Raw genomic sequence first — 18,538 nt, forward strand, 5'->3', positions numbered from 1 at the left:
TGACATATTTGCAAACAAAATGCTCTCTTTAAGTGGGATACCCAGGGGATCGCAGCAAATGTTATAAAACTATTTCACATGCACCTCCCTTTTAGTTACTCCCTTTTTAACCCTGACAAAATAAATGATAAAGTGTTGATTGCTATTTTTATTTCTTTAATATTTTAGTCTTTAATCATGGACTGCGATCAAGTCAGTACTGGCATTCCAGAAGACTCCCCTACCTTCGTACACAAAAGAAAAAAAAAAACAATGCTTGGACATGCTCCGAAAAGAAAAACAGAAATCGAGAATTTTGGGTCATGCATAAATATCATCCCCACCATTTCCCTTCACCATATTCTTCTGGAATAAGTCAATGAAAACATCACGGAGATACAATCTAAATTAAATCAAATTGAATTACAATTACAGTACATATATATACCTCACCCATACCAGACAAGGTAACGTGCGGCCAACCCTCTCCAGATAAGTCTGGTAGGTATCCCTCTACACTTCAGTCAACTAAAAGAACTAAACTCCTCCCCCAAAAAAATTCCGAATCAAAGACAGCGACCAGTACCACTCATGAAGCTCAAAATACGACCACCTAAATTAGACTACAAAAACACCAACTCCAATTCCAATAAAAAAAACAGAAAATCCAATGACTACCATAAAAATCAAAGAGAAAAAAACAAAACAACTATCAAACCCAAGAAAAAGAATATAAACCACCAGCATCAGAGAGCTTTTAGTGATATATCTCTCACACACATACACCTCCCTACTGCCATGGTAAGCCCGTACAAAATTATTTTTTTTAATAAATTTAAATCAACAAATTATGCAACTTTTTTTATTTTCAAGAGTCCAAATTTGAACAATCTCTGTACCCACTCATAAACAAAATATTTTGAGAACAAGCGCGCTCGCAACATGCACTACTTGCACTATCAGCAGTGTCAGCAGATCTTTGGCATGCAAATGGTTGCATTTTGTCTATGTTCTTAAGGTTTTAAATAACTGCTCGTTGCTGAGAAAGAACACTGTGCGACTAATTGTATTAAAATTGATATCTGAAGTGCCTAATAAGGTCTGGGTCAATAACATTTGAAAAATCACGGTTTAAAATATTTAGATTTTTTGTAGACCAAATAAAATCAATCCCACCGCCAGCGTAAGCTTCGTGGGTGTGACAGATAACAATTGGGTTGGTGCTGCTAACTTTGATGTGGGCTCAGCAGGCATGTTTTTCATGCCATCGCACAACTTAACCTATTGACTCCTCCATGTAAGTACTATCTGTCTATTGCTGACTATTTCACTAGAACTGGTAACTAACAATGAGGAATGTTTAAATGAACACAAATTGAACGGAAGACAAAACAGCACACCAGTACCAGTTTTTATACTCTCTGGTGTACCACAAGTACGTGTCTTGGGACCACTAATATTTCTATTCCTCATCAATGATGTTGGTAAAAAATATCTAACACAGAAACTTCAAATGTTTTGCTGATAAACGGTAAAGTCGAGCTGTTGCAGATGTCTCTAAACCATAAGGACGCCGTAACAGATTTTATGAGTGGGCTGAATACTCCAACATGAAAATTAAAGACAAGAAGTCCATACACTTACGATGAATGTAAACCCCCCTGTGAGACTAATAGTTTTGTTCTGCCCAATCTTTGAACATAAAATTGCCCAGTCTTAAGACTGGGCAGGGGTGTCACAAGATTGGGCAAAAGACCATGTTAGGCCCATCTTTTGCACCTTTAAAAAAGGGATGTATTACATGAGCTCTGTTTTTTGGAAGACCCAAAAAACATTCTCAGGCACATTAAAACATCATATTTTGGGTACTATTGAATTGACCCAGCCAGTTTTTGGACACAGTAGAGTAAAAATCGTAGATAGCTAGTTAGCTGGGTAAAGCTGTGTTATACATTTAGCATTTATATGCAGCTTGTAGTAGTGGCTAAATTTTAAAAATAAAATGTTTATGTTAATGAAGAATCAGAAAAATCGTATTCAACCATATTATTAGTTAGCTAGCTGTTAATTTCATTGGATGAGATGTTTAACAAGCTAGCGAGCTGTAGCCAGCTAGCTAATATGGTTAAGTAGTTTCAATTTTTTTAAACATAACATGGTATATATAAATTTTTGGCCTTTTGATTTTCAAGAAAAGTTTCAATTTAAAGTTTCTATTAAGAGGTAAATTCTAAAAATCTTATTGTCTTCTTGTCTTCCACAGTTGTTCAAAGATTGGGCATGTACGTCCATAGATTGGGCAGTCCAGTCTTAAGACGGGGCGCGTTCCAAGATTGGGCAGAACAGTATTCTTGCGGCGTTGCGAATTTTTTTTCCGTACACGGTAGGCAGTATCATTGACCGTGGGCAGTATCATTTTAACCGTTGGCAGTATCTATTAATTTTTTCAATATTTTTCGGAAACCGGTCCTTTGACATGCTCAAGTGTTTGTACCGCAAATGCCCGTGGAAACTTTTGACTTGACCGAAAACAAAGAGAAATACAGAATATGAGTGTGGAATAACTTATTCGAAGCGAAAGTAGCTGGTAAGTACCATTAATCTTTATATACTAAGATAGATGCTTGTTTCTCAAAGATTATATAAGTTTTATTTTGATCGAGTTTTTCTCACTGTGATTACTTACAACATGTCAGAAGAGAATATTGATTTCAATGTTGGTGAGAGGTTTTTTCACACCATCGAATTCTACAGCATTTATACCAAGGTTGTTCTTATATGCGTAAAGACCCAAAATATAATCAACTTTTGAAACTTTGTTGTCTGTTTTAGCATCCAACGAGAAAACGAAAAGCAGCAAAATAAATGGCTTTCATTTGTTTTATCGCGAAACAGTGGTAAGTACAATCCCCTACTTTTGTGTCATGAGTCAACTCCGTATAAACAATGCTCACAGATTTTATCGAAACATTATTTCCTTCAGAACACCTTTATGAGTGAAGCGACTGTTGCGGATGATGCCCCGCCAGAACTGGCAGAGATGAGTAAAATTGGATCAGAAAGATGGAAGGCACTTGACGATGCTTCGAGAAAGGTGTGTCTGTGTTAAAAATAACACGTTCGTTTTAAGTTTTTTTTTTTAACTAATCACAAAATATACAATGTACAAGGCAAATATCATACAGTAAACGTTCAAATGTAGGAACACGTGAATAACAACCTCGTACTCAGAGTGAATAACAACCTCGTACTCAGATCTCTGTGACATATTATTTCAAATTATACACTAGATTAATTCAAATTTTACGTTTGATTCATCGTAGGAATGGAACAAGAAAGGGCAAAAGAAGCGAGAAGAAGATGACTGTGGTCAAACTGAGTCGTTGATTTGCGCAAAATGCAAGAAAACCTTCACGCGACAGAAGGAGTTTAACTATCACAGCAAGAATTGCGTACTATGTACTTGCGATATTTGTCAAAAGGAATTCAGCAACAAAATTTCTTTGAGAAAGCACAGGAAGATTCACGATAACATAATCACGTGCGCTCTATGTGAAAAGTCGTTCTCTTCACAACAAGCATTGAAGAGACATACCCATTCAGTACATGAAACACAAACTTATACATGTGATGTTTGTACCAAAAAATTCTCGACTCATGGAAATCTGAAACGTCATGAGAAAATACATTCTAAGTAAAATTATTTGTTTACTGTTTACTGTCCTTTTTAATGGCTGGTCTCTTTACTTGCGGAGTTAAAAACTTTGTTTTAGAACCCATTGTTCGGCCGGCTTTTTTCGCAACGGGTTCGTTATTACTAACATTTTTAGTAAACGAATGACCTCGTTTCAAACTTGGTTCAACGTTGAACGGGTTCTTACGTTTCGTCATCCCTTTTTGAATAGCAACCTTGCTTCCGGAAATTGTGCTTCGTCTTTTAACAGCCTCTGGTTGAACTTTTATTTTCTTGCCAGTTCGACTTTTAGAATGAGTTTGGTTGGTAACTTTTTTACTGTAGTGAATATCACTTGCGAATGTGTGGAATGCAGAACAGAGTTTTGAAGTCTGAGTTTCGTACTTTGAAATTCTGTCACAAAACTTTGACGCTCCTCGTAAAAAATCATTGTTATTGCGGTTTAACTCGATCATCCTCAATGTTTTTTCGCTAGCTTCCGTGAACTCAGTTTGAATTTCTTGAAAGTTTACTGTTTCGACACTTCTACGCTCATCTAAATGGGAATATTCTGACATTGTTAAAATATGATAAACAGCTATGTGTTTCAAAATTTATTCGAAATATATTTCCACCATGGTCATACTTGTATAAAATTATAAATTAAGCTAGAAGGTTGAAAATGTTACCTGTTACATTTGAAGTGGATCCTTCATCCATCGGATCTTGTTGAATAGTATCGTGACTTTCGCTGTCGCTAAATATGGGAAAAAGACATTTTGAAATTATTACTGATTGATAATAAACAATCTTGTATTTAATGAAATAGACATTCTCAACATTTGAAGGTGCCAGGATAATGATGACTTAGACTTGTAATGATCATTGAAATCTTTTGTAAGCTTCTCGAACAAACCATTTATATTTATCTGAAAAATTGAAATATTACTGAATGTTAATATTTTAACTATAGATCTCTGATATAAATACCAATAGGTGAACTTCGACTCAGCAGCTTTGACTCAAGGAAAAAAAGTTTGACCTCAGTAGAAATGTATTATTATTATTATGTACCTCCTTTGTTCTGTTTAAAATGTTATCTTTCAACACCAAAAATTGAGCTTCCACAAAATTATTTGTATTGTTTCCTCTTATGGTCATTTTTCTTCGATAGCACAAACACCACCTTTCTCTCATATCATAAACGTTTTCCAAATATGACGTCAATTGGGGATACTTCGGTCCAAAACTATCTAGAAGTTCATCGTACACTTCTTCCATCTCGGTTTCAAGTTCAGCATAAACTACTTTTCTGAATTTTGCCATAATAACTAAATGAAGATATATATGAGAAACTATAGAAACACTTTCAGATTTTTATTTAAGTATATTTAGAAACTATCGAAACATTCTTGAAACTTTATTGGAGGCTTCTTAGAAATAGTTAGAAATCATTGAAACATTTTTCGACATTTAAAATTTTTCAACATTTTAAATCTAACCTGGTCTATCATGTTGTGATATCCCATGTTTTTTATCGAAAAGCCACCTCCATACTTGCTGCATTAGGTGAAAAATACATAACAATAAGCGTGACTTCGGCCAAACAGCATGTAAAGCGTCTTTCAACTCATCACAGTTGTCGGTCATAATGACACCGGGTCCATTCAATGGTCCTTTATCATAAAAGGCAACATCTAAATTTAGAAAAATTATTACTTTTTTACAAATGGAGATATTTAACATAGCATAAAATTTCTGACAAAATGGTATATGAAAATATCTTCATTAGTCATCTAACAGTCAAAAGTCACAAAGAGGGTACAATCAAAGGTCATACTCAACTACCCCCAGCCCCCATAGTATATAGTTCTGACTGACATAACAGAACCACAAAAATGTAGCTGTATCAAACATACCAGGCAGTGTTGCTGAAAAGATTTCTAATGCTCTTGTTATTGTGTCTGTTGTTTCATCACTAGTGACAATGATTCCAAGAGGCAGTGCTCCAACAAAAGAGTGTGTTACCATGAGGAATACTCGGAGATTGCATTCTTCCATACCACCACTTGAATCAAGAAATACTAGTTCTCCAGAACTTCTGATCTAAATACAAATAAGAATCATATATTTTCATGCTCAATGTTGGACACTTTAAAAGAGAAATTTTGAAGACTAACCTTCTCGTGTACTCTTTTCATAAGTGGAGTAATGATTACCAGGATAAAGGGATCATTCTGTTCAGCATCAAATTTCTGAGCTTTTATTGAAATATCCGAATCTTTGAGAGTTTCTTGCTCAACCAAAGCTAAAAAATATAACAAAATTTCACGAATATATACTATATATACGTTATCAAACTGACATCAAAGTTGAAAAATACATAAAATGTATCATTGAAATAACAAAAATAGAATATACGAAATCATTTAATGAACATACTATTCAACTTTTCAAACATTGTACTTGTGTTTTGTGTTCCATATTTTTTTCGATGATATTCTGTATATAAATAATTATAATCTGTGCGTCTGGGAAACACTGATCGGTCAGAGATGAACTTGTGAAAAGCTACTTCACTTTCATACGACTTTTTAGTTTTGGTCCAAATCTCTTGATAAGATAACCCAGGAGTGAAGCCTCTTTCATATAGCTGAGTAATTTCAGCCACAACATCTGGCTTGATATCCTTAAAGGATAATGACTGTAGAGAATTTACTGGGTGATTATGAGTCCATTCCATTTCTAGCAAACAATTGTTATCACCTTCTTCTTTTTTATACTTCAGCACCAAGCTGAAGGGACAATCAGTGTTTTTGAATCTCTGACTGGGATTACATTTCATCTTCATTTTACTGTTCATTGTCGCTTGAAATATGTCAAAAGATGTTAACATAACTATTAAAATCGTCAACTGATATTGAATAGCTTCTGCGCTTTATATTCATTATAAGGTTACTCAGAAGACAAAATGTAAACACTATGTTCGTCCGCTCTGCACTGCTAAACTACCATCTTGATTTGATTTTTTCGGCTATTTCGGCATGATACTGCCAACGGTTAAAATGATACTGCCCACGGTCAATGATACTGCCTACCGTGTACGAAAAAAAAATTTGCTGCGGCGTTTCTATTTCGTAAAATTGTTGGCAATAGACATAATCGTGTAGCAAAACGTTTGCTAAAGTATTGTACCAATAATGAACTAGCCAGTTGCTAAAATAAATAAATAAAACAACAGTTTAAAAGTTTATAACAGGAAATGATGTTGAGATGTATAATACCCAACAGGGAGGCGAGAGAACCCGCCCGCTCTTGGGAATTCACTTCAATCGATACATACACCACATGAGACAGCAACAATGTGCAATAAATATCAGAATTATCTATCGGATGAAACAAATGTTAGGCTATAAGAAACAAACCAAATTAAATTGGAAAATATATATGCTGGAACGTCCGATAAAAGACAGCCATGTTTAGAATTAATAATAATAACTAAAATATAAATATATATGGAAAAGGCGGCGGGAAAAAAATAAAAATAAAAATACGCCTTTTTATCCAAACAAAGAACAGAGAACAAAAATGGCGCGAAACTCGACAAATAAAACATGAAAAAAAAATCAATCAGGAAGTTCACTAATATTAATATTTGGAAAAAATTCTTGTAAATCAGTATCATGTTAAATTGAATTTACGATGCCATCTTCATTAATTTTAACCTTCACTGTTCCATTTGAAGTCCAAAAGCCAGAGATGTCACCGTTATTGTAAAGTTTTTTACATCTCGACCAGAGACCACGGTACATCCCACACAAACTTTCATTTATACATAATTTGGTACCGCCATCAAAACCAAACTTTGTTGAATCAATATCTTTAAGTTTAAGTTCAGATTCCGGAATACCCACTAACTCCAAACATTCACGCCTGGAATGCTGTTCTGACATACCGCATCTTTTTTCAAGTTCCCTTACTCTTTTGCAGAGAAGGGAAGTAACATTCTGCGAAATCGCTATGTCGCTATTAAGTGCTTCAAATTTAGAATTAATGGCGTCTAATTTATCATGTATTTCCTTCAATGCATCTCTCTCTGTCTGTATGTCAAGAAACTTTTCAATCAGTTCATCTTTTTTTATAGACTTTAAATCAGTTTTAGTTAAAGCATAAGCCATTTCAATGTAAGTTAAAGAAATAATGATACTTCCGTTATATTAGCAAAGGCTGTCTTCGAGCTTTCTAGTGCATGAGTACACTTGGATAAACACGGATGAAAACACGTCCGATCACTTCGGAGGTGAGTAAGTAATGAATATATGCTATGTGCTATCTAAGTTCTAATATTATTCCAGCTAAGTCGGCAGTCTTATGCTAGCTAGCTTTAAGTGCGAGTGAGGCTAGGAAGGGGTTCATTACATACTTGGAGGCTTTTTTCCGCAGGGAGAAAGAGTTGACCGTTTCCTTCAACGCAGACAATTTATTAGCTGGCAAGGAAACCACGCATTCCACATAATTAAGAAGGACGCCAAGGAACACAAGCTCCTGACACGGTGTAACAACTTTAGATGGACTAAGTTGGAAGCCCAAAGACACAAGTAACGCGGACAAAGCATCGAATGCAGCTTTGCATTCACTCCTGTTTCTCCCAATGATGAGAAAATCATCAAGGTACACAACTAGGAGGTTGAAGCTTTTCTTAGCCATTATCCGCCGAACAGCTTGAGTTATGCGGTGAAAAATACCAAAAGCACTCCTACCACCAAAAGGTAGGCGTGTATCCACAAGGTAAGAAAAAGTTGAGGCACCCTTGAATTTCCAATTCAAACCTAGGGCAGCATAGTTAGAAGGCTGACCGCCATGCACGTTTTAGGTCAATTTTTGCCAGAAAACAACCATTACTTATCAGCTTGACAGCGTGATCTATGGTTTGAAATCGTTGTTTTTCAATGGTAATGTAGGTGTTAACACCTTTACCAGGAGGCATTGAGCAGTTATGAATGAGGCGCAGGTCCTCACTATCAGGCTTAGGAACAGCCCCTAAGGCACTAGAATTTCAATCAAGCAGAAACAAGGAAGAATAAACTTCGCAAGTATGTTGGTCGCTCTTCAGGGAAATATGGAATCATTTTCAAAGTTTCGTTTTGCCTATCCCAGGATAATGCTCAAATAATCGCGTTCAGAAGTTTTTCTGAACAAACTAATTGCATACTCGTATGGAGGAATACTTGGTTAACCTTTTAAAAAAAGCCGAATCTTAATTACATATTTTTTTTACGAGATATGTGACTCTAAAGTTTGGGAATTTTTGTGGTCGTTGAAGTCAATCAAGCTGATAATTTTCTAGCAACAACTAAAGCTCAGTTGTAGGTATTGTACTATATACATTCTCGCTGGCTATCTCAGCTAATGGTCTGAATGTTAAAATTACTATACACTATATACATTCCTCACTGGCTATCTCAGATAATAGTCTGAATCATTCTTCGATTTGAAGTTCTGTTTTCCATTTTTTAATCTCAGGAATATAGCTTTTGCATACTGGTGTTACTTTCAAATGGTGTTGTTCCATAATGACACTCACTGTTGATGTTGGTGGTCTCGCATTAGTATATGTGCTTCTCAACATATTAAACTCAGGGTGAATGCTGTACTCATCAAAGTTTTAATAGCTGTATCTGAAACAAAATCTTGAAAAACTGACAGGAATATTTTAAAAAGATTCAAATCCCAAAGCATTAACAAAAAATTGTTCGCTGTTCAAAAATTGTTCATAGCGATAAATTTTCATTTTTAAATTGGATAGCATAACACACACCTGATTGTCACAAGACTGATATTAGGCACCAAGACTTATGTGGCGAGAAAAAAAGTAAAGCATAGCTACCTAATTCCTGTATCTTTGAATTTTCAAAGTTTTTTACAGAATTCATCAAGTTGCTCGGTGTATATCAGTATCACAAAATCCCAAATTCACTACCGAGATAGGGATGCTGTTGCATAATTCCAGTATATTTTTCACCTATTGAAAAATGATGTATGAACAAGGAGATTGAAATTCATATAAAAATACTTTGTAAAAAATTTGTATATATAACCACTCGAAACAGCAATTTACCTTTAACATTTTATGTACGTCATTACCAATAAAGGATTTTCCATGGTATGGTACGCCTATTTGCTTCAATTTTGTGTCTAATGACTTCACACAAGGCCCTGTGTTTTCCTCCAATTCATCAATTTGTGCCAACTTAAAAAATAAAGAAGAAAATAATCATCATACTTTATTTGAATTTTCTTTAGTGCGATTTTGTTTCAAATATATTTTGATAATTATTAATGATAATGCATGTTTTATAGTGGGAAAAATTTGTATAGTTACATATTCAAGTGTAAGATTGAAACACTGCCCTATGAGATAAGAGAATTACCTTTTCTCTCATTTTATCATTCAAGTGTTTTAGTCTTGGATAATAGATGCTCAGTATCTTCTCTTCTTTTTCAGGTCTTGTTAATATGTTCATGGTAATGGCTTCATGAACAAGGTTAATTTTTTAATTTTGAACAAGATATTCCAAGTCGCGTATTTTAATTTGTGTCGCCACATATGACTCAAAGCTTTCATCTGTCATTGTTTTGTTTTTGATTGCGGCACTGACATCCAACAGATGACATTAATCTTCTAGCATGTTGAAAAATTTCAAATATGTTCCCAAAGAAATCTGTAGTGATGGTAGTGCTACCTGGAGAGATATAATATGTGAAAGTTATTTTTGCATTTCAACTTCCTTTAGTCAAATTGAAATTACTAACTTGATCAAGAGGTATGTTGAACATAGCATCGTCAATAACATTATTAAAGTTTTTTGCGTTACTTATTTTGCCGCTAGCATTTCGAAATCTTGTTAGGTCACTTTTCAGTGATTCCAAGGTTTTTTTTTTATTGTTCCTCTTTTTAATGAAGGTGATTTCATTTCTTTTGATGTTATTTCACAAAAAAGGCAGCAATGACGACCTGTAGAAAATTTAATTGAAGTATTGATTGATTGCAACATCATTTAGAATAATTTTTCTTTTTTTTGAATGTTACATACCGCTTGCACCGGTTATTCCATACATCACACACAAAAATTCATAGTCACCGAACATGAATACCCTGATGTTTCTTTGTCTAAAAAATATTTATTATATGCATAATTCATTTTGAGAGAGTTAGTTATTAAAACTAATGCATCAAAATAAATGGATTTTGGTACAAAAATGAAAGAGATTTACACATAAATGCTCTTGGTCAAAATATTGTCTGAAAACACCACGGCAGTTTTCTGCATTAACAAGATGGATACCTCTCATTCATTAATTTGCAACGACATAGTTTTCAAACTTTGGACTCTGGCAAAAAAGTCTGGATATATGGATATCTGCTTCATATATCCCTGGAAAAGAAAATACTATTACAGATACAGAATCTAGAAAGAATGAAAGTTTCATTGAGTGGAAATTAGATTCCAAAGTACTACATTCCTCGATATTAAAATTAAATTGCAATCCATCAATTGATTTGTTTGCTTCGAGGAGGAATTGTCAAATGGAAAAATTTATTTATTTCCGGCCAGACCCAGATGCTTGGGGTGTTAATGCATTTTTATTTGATTGAAAAGGTTTTAAATTCTATGCATTACCACCATTTTCACTCATACCCGCAGTCTCGCACAAAATATTTTTTGACAAAGCTACTGGAGTACTTGTTGTGCAAAACTGGCCATACCATCTGACTTTACCTTCACGTTCTAAAAAAACATACCCAATGGAGGAAAGCTTGACCCCCTATTAATTGGGATAGTGTGTGGAAAGCTAAATATGTGAATAATCTCTCTCATGCAGCCAAAAATATTATCAGTTCGTCGCTAAGTGATGGTACAAGGAATCAATATCTAATATACATCAGGAATAGATGAACTATTGCCTGTGTAAGTCAATTGATCCGTATCATCATAATATTGTTGTAGGTCTGAATTTCTTAACTGACCTCTTTGTGAATAGCACAAAAACAATTTTCTGCATACTGCAAGATCAGCATTATTAATCATAATGGAGCCTCAATATGGAATTGCAACCAATTATGAAACTTTTTACGCGTGAAGTATTTAAATTGCATCTGCCACATTACTCCTTTACGATGATATAGATATTGTCTTAAAAATATCTTTAGTCACTTGGAGATCCTGACAAGCTAACCTTTAAACCTGTGGGTACGTCAATCTTGTCTCGTTGGGTAACAACTACTCTAGAATGTGCTGGTATCGATACCAAGCTTGTCTCTTCTCATTCCACGAGGAGTGCCTCAACCTCCAAAGCAAGAGCGATAGGATTTTCTTAGCGGAGTTCCGCAAAAATAATAGTGTACTTAGTTAAGCATAAAAGTATATTAAATACAAATTTGCTGTCTTAATCCTTTAACAAACTATCAAAACTAACATTATTATTCAATAAAGTTCAAGCTTTCCTGCTTGCTCACCTTCAACGCACGCTATTTTTTTTATTTATGATCTTGAAAACGAATACGAGGCTGTTATAATATGTACCGCATGACGTAGAGATTTGTACAGAAAAAAATTAAACAAAATTATTCTTATGTTTTTTTTAATCCAAGCACAAAATTAAGCAAAGTAATAATTTTACCCCCATTTACAAACGAGACAAAAACTAAACGAATTATATATAATCGCACGTGTCACCAAGTCTGGAAAGTTTTCTGCGGGTCGAAGAATAAAACAAGAACATTGTTTATTAATTTTTCCTCCAAAAAGGGAAATTAATTATAAACAGTTTTCTAAATTAAACGAACATAGCAAAGTGTTCATCGTTTCGCATGCTGAGTACACTTGTTTCAAAATCGACCGCGGGAATAGGCCTTAAGGCAACATTTACGCGGAAGATTTTTTGAGACAGTGTTTACCGAAACAGATATGTTTCTTCATTTCGTGATTTTACAATGTCTATATATTTTATTTTTCTATATTTGATACAAAAAAATTGTACTTTAGGAACAACCACGTCTCAGGTTCTATATATTTCTGCCGTAAAATTGATAAACGAGGCATTTAAAAGAGACGTGTGTTATATACTTGGAATTTTTCGTATTGATACAAGATAATTGTGATTTAGGGACGACAACCTCGTCTCATGTTCTATATATTTTAGCCGTAAAATTGATAAACGAGGCATTAAAAAGTGACGAGTGTCTCATATATTTGCGATTTTTCGTATTGATACAAGGTAATTGTAATTTAGGGTCAACAAACTCGTCTCCGGTTCTTATACTTTAGCCGCGGAATTGATAAACGAGGCATTTCAAAGTGTCGAGTGTCATGTATTTGCGATTTTTCGTATTGATACAAGATAATTGTACTTTAGTGTCAAGAACAGGATAATTGTAATTAGGGTCTACAAACTCATCTCAGGTTCTCATATTGTAGCCGTGGAATTGGTAAACGAGGCATTTCAAAGTGACGATTGTCATGTATTTGCGATTTTTCGTATTGATTCAAGATAATTGTCATTTAGGACGACAACCTCGGTAAAGGTTTTATATATTTTAGTCGTAAAATTGATAAACGAGGCATTTAAAAGAGACGAGTGTAATATATTTGCTATTTTTCGTATTTATACAAAATAATTGTCATTTGCGGTCGACAACCTCGTTTCAGCTTCCATATATTTTACTCGTAAAATGGATAAGCGAGGCATTTAGAAGAGACAAGTGTTATATATCTGTGATTTTTCGTATTGATACAGGACAATTGTCATTTAGGGTCGACAACCTCGTTTCTGGTTCTATATAATTTAGTTGTAAAATGGATAAACGAGGCATTTAAAAAAGAGACGAATGTTATATATCTGTGATTTCTCGTATTGATATAAGATAAATGTCATTTAAGGACTACAACCTCGTTTCAGGTTCTATATATTATAGCCGTAAAATTGATAAAGGAGGTATTTCAAAGTGACGAGTGTGATGTATTTGCGATTTTTCGTATTGATACAAGATAATTGTCACTTAGGGCGACAACCTCGGTAAAGGTTTTATTTATTTTAATCGTAAAATTCATAAACCAGGCATTTAAAAGAGACGAGTGTTATTTATCTGCGTTTTTTGTAAATTGTCACTTAGGGCTACAACCTCGGTAAAGGTTTTATATATTTTAGTCGTAAAATGGACAAGCGAGGCATTTAAAGTGGTGTGCTTTATATTTGGTGTGCTGCCATTGGTTGTGAGAATAACAGTAAAACGAACAAAGACAAAGGTTTTTTGTCGCTTCCTACTGAACCAAGCGTAATGGCTGCTTGGGTTAGGACAATCAGCAGGAAAAATCTTTCAAATAATGTGTTCTTATGTTCTGATCATTTTGATAGGGACAAAGATTTTTACCTAAGTTCGGAAATGCAGAACAGACTGCACTACACATCTAGACAAAGGCGCGGCATCATCTCGTTTCTCCCACAAGCAACAAAAAGAAAAGGCGGCACCAACTTTAAAGAAGAAAGCTGAAAAAAGGATTCAAAATGAGGTATATTGTTATTACTCCTATTATTATCATTTCCTTCTTTTTCTGCGTTCCTTGAAGCAATAAAAGAATGAAGTGGATGCTGTTGTTAAGATTGTTTCATTTTTTTTGCAATATTTGTTTTAAAGGTTGTTGAAGCAGCGTTTCAAGAGACTTCTCTAAATGAAGTTTCAATAAGCGTGCAAACACAAAAAGAAAAAGATGATCGCAGAAGTCAATATAAACACCTGTTATTACGAAGCATTGGTGTTTAAGCTGGACTTGAGGTTGCTAATTCCTTGTGTCAAACAGAACAAGAAGTAACATCGTTGGTTGTTTTTTTAAATTTTCTTTCCTTAAAAATGCGCTATAGATGAAGAAGGGGAGATAAAACCATTATTCTTTGTGGCATATTCAAAGCCAACAAAACGATTTGTGGCCAAGGTGGTAAAAGAAGAGAAAGATTACAACTAATTCTCGAACATTAAAAAAAAATTACTGCCTGCGCTACGAAAAGAAAGAAAGAGAGCAAGAAGGACCGACAAAAGCGTCAGTTAGAACTTACAGTTGCACCAGAAGAAAGACCTTCTCGTGACGAATTAATCGAAAGATCGCAAAGATATAAGAGAATAGAACTGTAAAAGATAACTCGTTTTTATTTCTCAGCAAAAGCTTATAACTATAATCTTGATATTTTAACATTTTAACTTAATAAAAAAACCTTCAAAGATCAAGTTAAATTTAAAGATATTCAAACGTAATAACAACAATTTTGTCCTGAATTCTGTAAAAATAAAAACTTATTATCCCTTTAAAAATAATGCTAGGAAATAACTTATTATTATTATTATTATTATTATTAAACATATATTTGGCATCCATAATTTACAAATGGTTCTTCTGCCTACAAAAAAAATAAAAACTATAAAAATCTTTAAAATCTATAAGATCAGTAAAAAAATATATTGAATCTAAGTGCATAATGAAATAAATGGGCTCACAGAGTACGAAATGGTGCCGGTAGAGTAAGTAGACACATTGAACAAGAAAAAAAAAAAAAAAAAAGAAGAGACTAATTAAAAATAAATAAATTGATGGCACCGATGTAAGGACACACAAAAAAGGTAGAACTATAATGAAAAGATGGGGGGAAATAGGTAGCCTACATGCATAGAGTTATTCACATTATTTGGATAAAAGTTTGCACAAAGCACTATCGTGTAAAAATAATTTGACTTTTTTGATAAATTCTTTATGGTTGACAACGGAACGAATATTGCCAGGAAGATCATTAACTCTTTCTATACCGCCCCAGCTAAAATCAGTCCTGTGGGACTGATGACTTCAAAATCGAATTGTGAAACAACCACTGGTCGTCTCGCAGGCTATAAAAGCTCAAAATACGGCTTTTGAATCAGCCAATCAGATTCAAGTATTTTCGTTTCCGTGTGAGTTGTAGATTCGGGCCAGCAACATCACAAACATTCAAAAAACAAAATGGCGAAGGCTGGAAGCTCAAGGAGAATTTCTCTTGAAGATGCTGTCAATTATATGCTTGAAACTGATGATTCTGACATCGATTCATGTCATGGGGGCCTCAGTAGTGACGAAGAAGAAAGAATAGATAATGCTTTATTGGGTTACTACTCGGATTGGGATGAAAAGTAAGTGCTTTATCGTCCTTTTTCTGTGCTTATGCGTTTCTCGCTTGGAACCTGTCTTGTAATTATTTTATGTAACATACTTGATGTCTACTTTTAAACAGTCTCAATAAAAGGTGATGGTAAGACTTTTCTCAGGGTGATTGCTTCCTTTTATTTTTAGTGATCCAAATGCTGATGTTGAAAGCAATCTTGTCGGTCGCTCATCACCGCCTCCTTCTTCACCGCCACCGCCGCTGTCCACAAACTCGACTGAAACGTTGAACAATGAAAGTCAAGTAACTGCTCTAAATTCTGCTGTTTCTCTAACATTCTGTGCCAATAATAATGTTCCTGACCATGCCACAGTCACTAATGAGCCCAGTACGAGAATTTCTCGTCGCACGCGCCGTCCTCGAAAACAGGTTATTGATTTGGGGTCAACCGATGATGACTGCGATAACAAAGAAAACATTTGCGAGAAACATACCTCTACAAAAAAAGGTAAAAAGAAGCCAGCTAACAAGAAACCAGCCAATAAGAAGCCAGCTAATAAGGAGCCAGTAGCACATAAGAATACCAAGAGTTATGATGATCCAGATACTCCAAACATTCTACCAGATTTTACTCCGACACGTGACCCAGGATTGCATTGTGATGTTCCATTGATACGCGGCGTTCAAGAAATTGATTTTTTCCAACTATTCTTTAGTGAGGAATTGATTCAGGATATAGTGAAGCATACTAATACATATGGCTGGAGAAACATCAGCAAAAAGAAAAGTTGTGCAAAAAAAGATGGGTCATGGAAAGAAACCTCTGTCCACGAGATGAAGCAATTTATCGCTTTACTTATGTACATGGGTATCGTGCGGCTACCGCGACACGACCGATACTGGAGTGTCAAATCACTGTTTCATGGTTTATGGGCAAGGGAGATGCTGTCCAGGAGTAGGTTCTACGCTTTGTTGTCCATGCTACATGTTGTGGATCCTGAGGAGGAGGAACAAGGTCATAAGCTAAAGAAGGTCGCACCGTTCATCGATCATTTTAGAAATCGTTGCCGCACGCTGTTCCAACCAGAACAAAACTTAGCAGTTGATGAGCGCCTTGTCAAGTCGAAACATCGTTCTGGTATCCGCCAGTATATCAAGAACAAACCGGTTAAATTTGGTATCAAACTCTGGGTAATTGCCGACAGCAAGACTGGTTATACATGTGACTTTAGTGTTTACACGGGGAGTGGGGATGGAGTTGTCCATCCAAAACACGGGCTTGGATATGGTGTTGTGATGACCTTGGCAGAATCCTTCTTGAATCAAGGATATCATATTTTCTTTGACAACTTTTACACGTCATGCATTTTGGTCATTGATCTTCTCAAACACCAAACTCCGTCTTGTGGAACAGTGGTTGAAAGCAGAAAAGGTTTTCCGGATTCGATGAAGGGAGGAAAAAAGAGCTGGGCACCTAAACAACACCGGGGAGCTATGAGATGGAGCCGTGAAGATAAAGCGTTGTGTCTTCAATGGAAAGACAACAAAGTGGTTACCATGGTGAGCACCATTGACAGGGCAGATAAATTTGTTGAAGTACAAAGGAAAGTCAAAGCTGATGGTAAATTTTCTACAGTTACGGTTAGACAACCAGAATGCATCCAACGGTACAATTCTTATATGAATGGTGTAGATAAATCCGACCAATATCTAGCAAAATACAACATGCTGCGAAAATGTGTAAGGTGGTGGAAAACTCTGTTCTTCCACATGATCGACGTTGGTTTAGTCAACGGTTTCATACTGTTTCAATTGCATCGCTCCCGTAACCCTGATGTTCCGGGGCTCAAGCGACCTAAGTCTTACGCTTTGCTTGTTTTTCGAGAGGCTGTTATCAGGCAACTAACCAGTATGGAAGAGTATGCAGATCCTCCTGTTTACAATAACTTCCAAGCTCCCATTGATAAGAGATATAACACTGAACATATGCCGGTATTCACCGAAGAGAAACGAAATTGTAAAGTCTGTTACGCAGAGTTGAAGAAGCAAGTCCGTGTTTACACGAAGTGTTCTGCTCCACAATGTGATGTTTATTTGCACTTTACAAAAGAAAATAATTGTTTTCAGAAGTGGCATACAACATTCAAACACTAGGAAAAACATTCATTTGTGCAAATTTTCTTTTGTTTGTATTCCTGTTCTTTATTAGGATTTGAACCGATTATTCGTCGGTTTACGATAATTCTCTAAATAGGAGGAGGCTGCTTCATGTGACCATATCTCCGGAACTAATTGTCTTTTGGACGTGAAATTTTTTGCAAGGTGTCAGAATTTTAATGGGGTACAACTTTGTTAGCAAAAATATCACTCTAAAACCAAGTGGAAGTCATTTTTTGATCAAATAATTCATTTTTACGCACAATTTTGAAGAAATTTTCACAGCTTTTCCGCCATTATGGATTTCAATGGGTTTAGATTTTCTTTTTTTTCTTCAAAATTAAATCTTTGATACATTACCTTTCTTTTGAGGGGTCATTGACTTTCTAGGAACTAGTAAGTATTATGTTATTAGACTTTATTTAGGGTACACTTTTCCATTTTTTATGAATATTTTACGGTTACATTTTTACTAAAATAAGAAACCGGCTTAGTTTGACCATATCTCCGGAACTAATAGTCCTTTGGACCTGAAATTTTTTGCAA

At 35.0% G+C, this 18,538-nt stretch overlaps 3 protein-coding genes across 3 annotated transcripts; 2 read left to right on the top strand and 1 right to left on the bottom strand.

Annotated features, from left to right (window-relative positions):
• Positions 1-2,230: 2,230 nt before the first annotated feature.
• On the top strand, positions 2,231-3,677 carry LOC130622187 (oocyte zinc finger protein XlCOF26-like). The gene is made up of 2 exons (XM_057437656.1): positions 2,231-3,073; positions 3,303-3,677. The coding sequence occupies exons 1-2, from the start codon at positions 2,972-2,974 to the stop codon at positions 3,675-3,677; spliced, it is 477 nt and encodes a 158-aa protein (XP_057293639.1). The 5' UTR covers positions 2,231-2,971.
• Positions 3,678-4,434: 757 nt separating this feature from the next.
• On the bottom strand, positions 4,435-6,763 carry LOC130648460 (uncharacterized). The gene is made up of 6 exons (XM_057454516.1): positions 6,095-6,763; positions 5,833-5,960; positions 5,572-5,758; positions 5,155-5,349; positions 4,727-4,983; positions 4,435-4,581 (listed from the first exon to the last, which is right to left on the bottom strand). Exons 1-6 carry the CDS (start codon positions 6,546-6,548, stop codon positions 4,441-4,443), a joined length of 1,362 nt encoding a protein of 453 aa, XP_057310499.1. The 5' UTR covers positions 6,549-6,763; the 3' UTR covers positions 4,435-4,440.
• An 8,357-nt stretch (positions 6,764-15,120) lies between these two features.
• On the top strand, positions 15,121-18,123 carry LOC130648471 (piggyBac transposable element-derived protein 4-like). Its single transcript, XM_057454526.1, has 2 exons — positions 15,121-15,863; positions 16,024-18,123. The coding sequence occupies exons 1-2, from the start codon at positions 15,697-15,699 to the stop codon at positions 17,987-17,989; spliced, it is 2,133 nt and encodes a 710-aa protein (XP_057310509.1). The 5' UTR covers positions 15,121-15,696; the 3' UTR covers positions 17,990-18,123.
• Positions 18,124-18,538: the final 415 nt, after the last annotated feature.

This window comes from Hydractinia symbiolongicarpus, chromosome 1, assembly GCF_029227915.1.
Source record: "Hydractinia symbiolongicarpus strain clone_291-10 chromosome 1, HSymV2.1, whole genome shotgun sequence".
Classification (NCBI taxonomy): domain Eukaryota; kingdom Metazoa; phylum Cnidaria; class Hydrozoa; order Anthoathecata; family Hydractiniidae; genus Hydractinia; species Hydractinia symbiolongicarpus.

What these genes read in the sequence shown, in the direction of transcription:
- LOC130622187 (XM_057437656.1), top strand. Translation starts at nt 2,972, where the DNA reads ATGAGTGAAGCGACTGTTGCGGATGATGCCCCGCCAGAACTGGCAGAG. An exon ending in TTGACGATGCTTCGAGAAAG is followed by an intron (nt 3,074 to 3,302) that starts GTGTGTCTGTGT and finishes GATTCATCGTAG; the next exon opens with GAATGGAACAAGAAAGGGCA.
- LOC130648460 (XM_057454516.1), bottom strand. Translation starts at nt 6,548, where the DNA reads ATGTTAACATCTTTTGACATATTTCAAGCGACAATGAACAGTAAAATG. An exon ending in AATGTTTGAAAAGTTGAATA is followed by an intron (nt 5,961 to 6,094) that starts GTATGTTCATTA and finishes TATATTTTTTAG; the next exon opens with CTTTGGTTGAGCAAGAAACT. An exon ending in ATCACAACATGATAGACCAG is followed by an intron (nt 4,984 to 5,154) that starts GTTAGATTTAAA and finishes ATCTTCATTTAG; the next exon opens with TTATTATGGCAAAATTCAGA.
- LOC130648471 (XM_057454526.1), top strand. Translation starts at nt 15,697, where the DNA reads ATGGCGAAGGCTGGAAGCTCAAGGAGAATTTCTCTTGAAGATGCTGTC. An exon ending in TACTCGGATTGGGATGAAAA is followed by an intron (nt 15,864 to 16,023) that starts GTAAGTGCTTTA and finishes TTTTATTTTTAG; the next exon opens with TGATCCAAATGCTGATGTTG.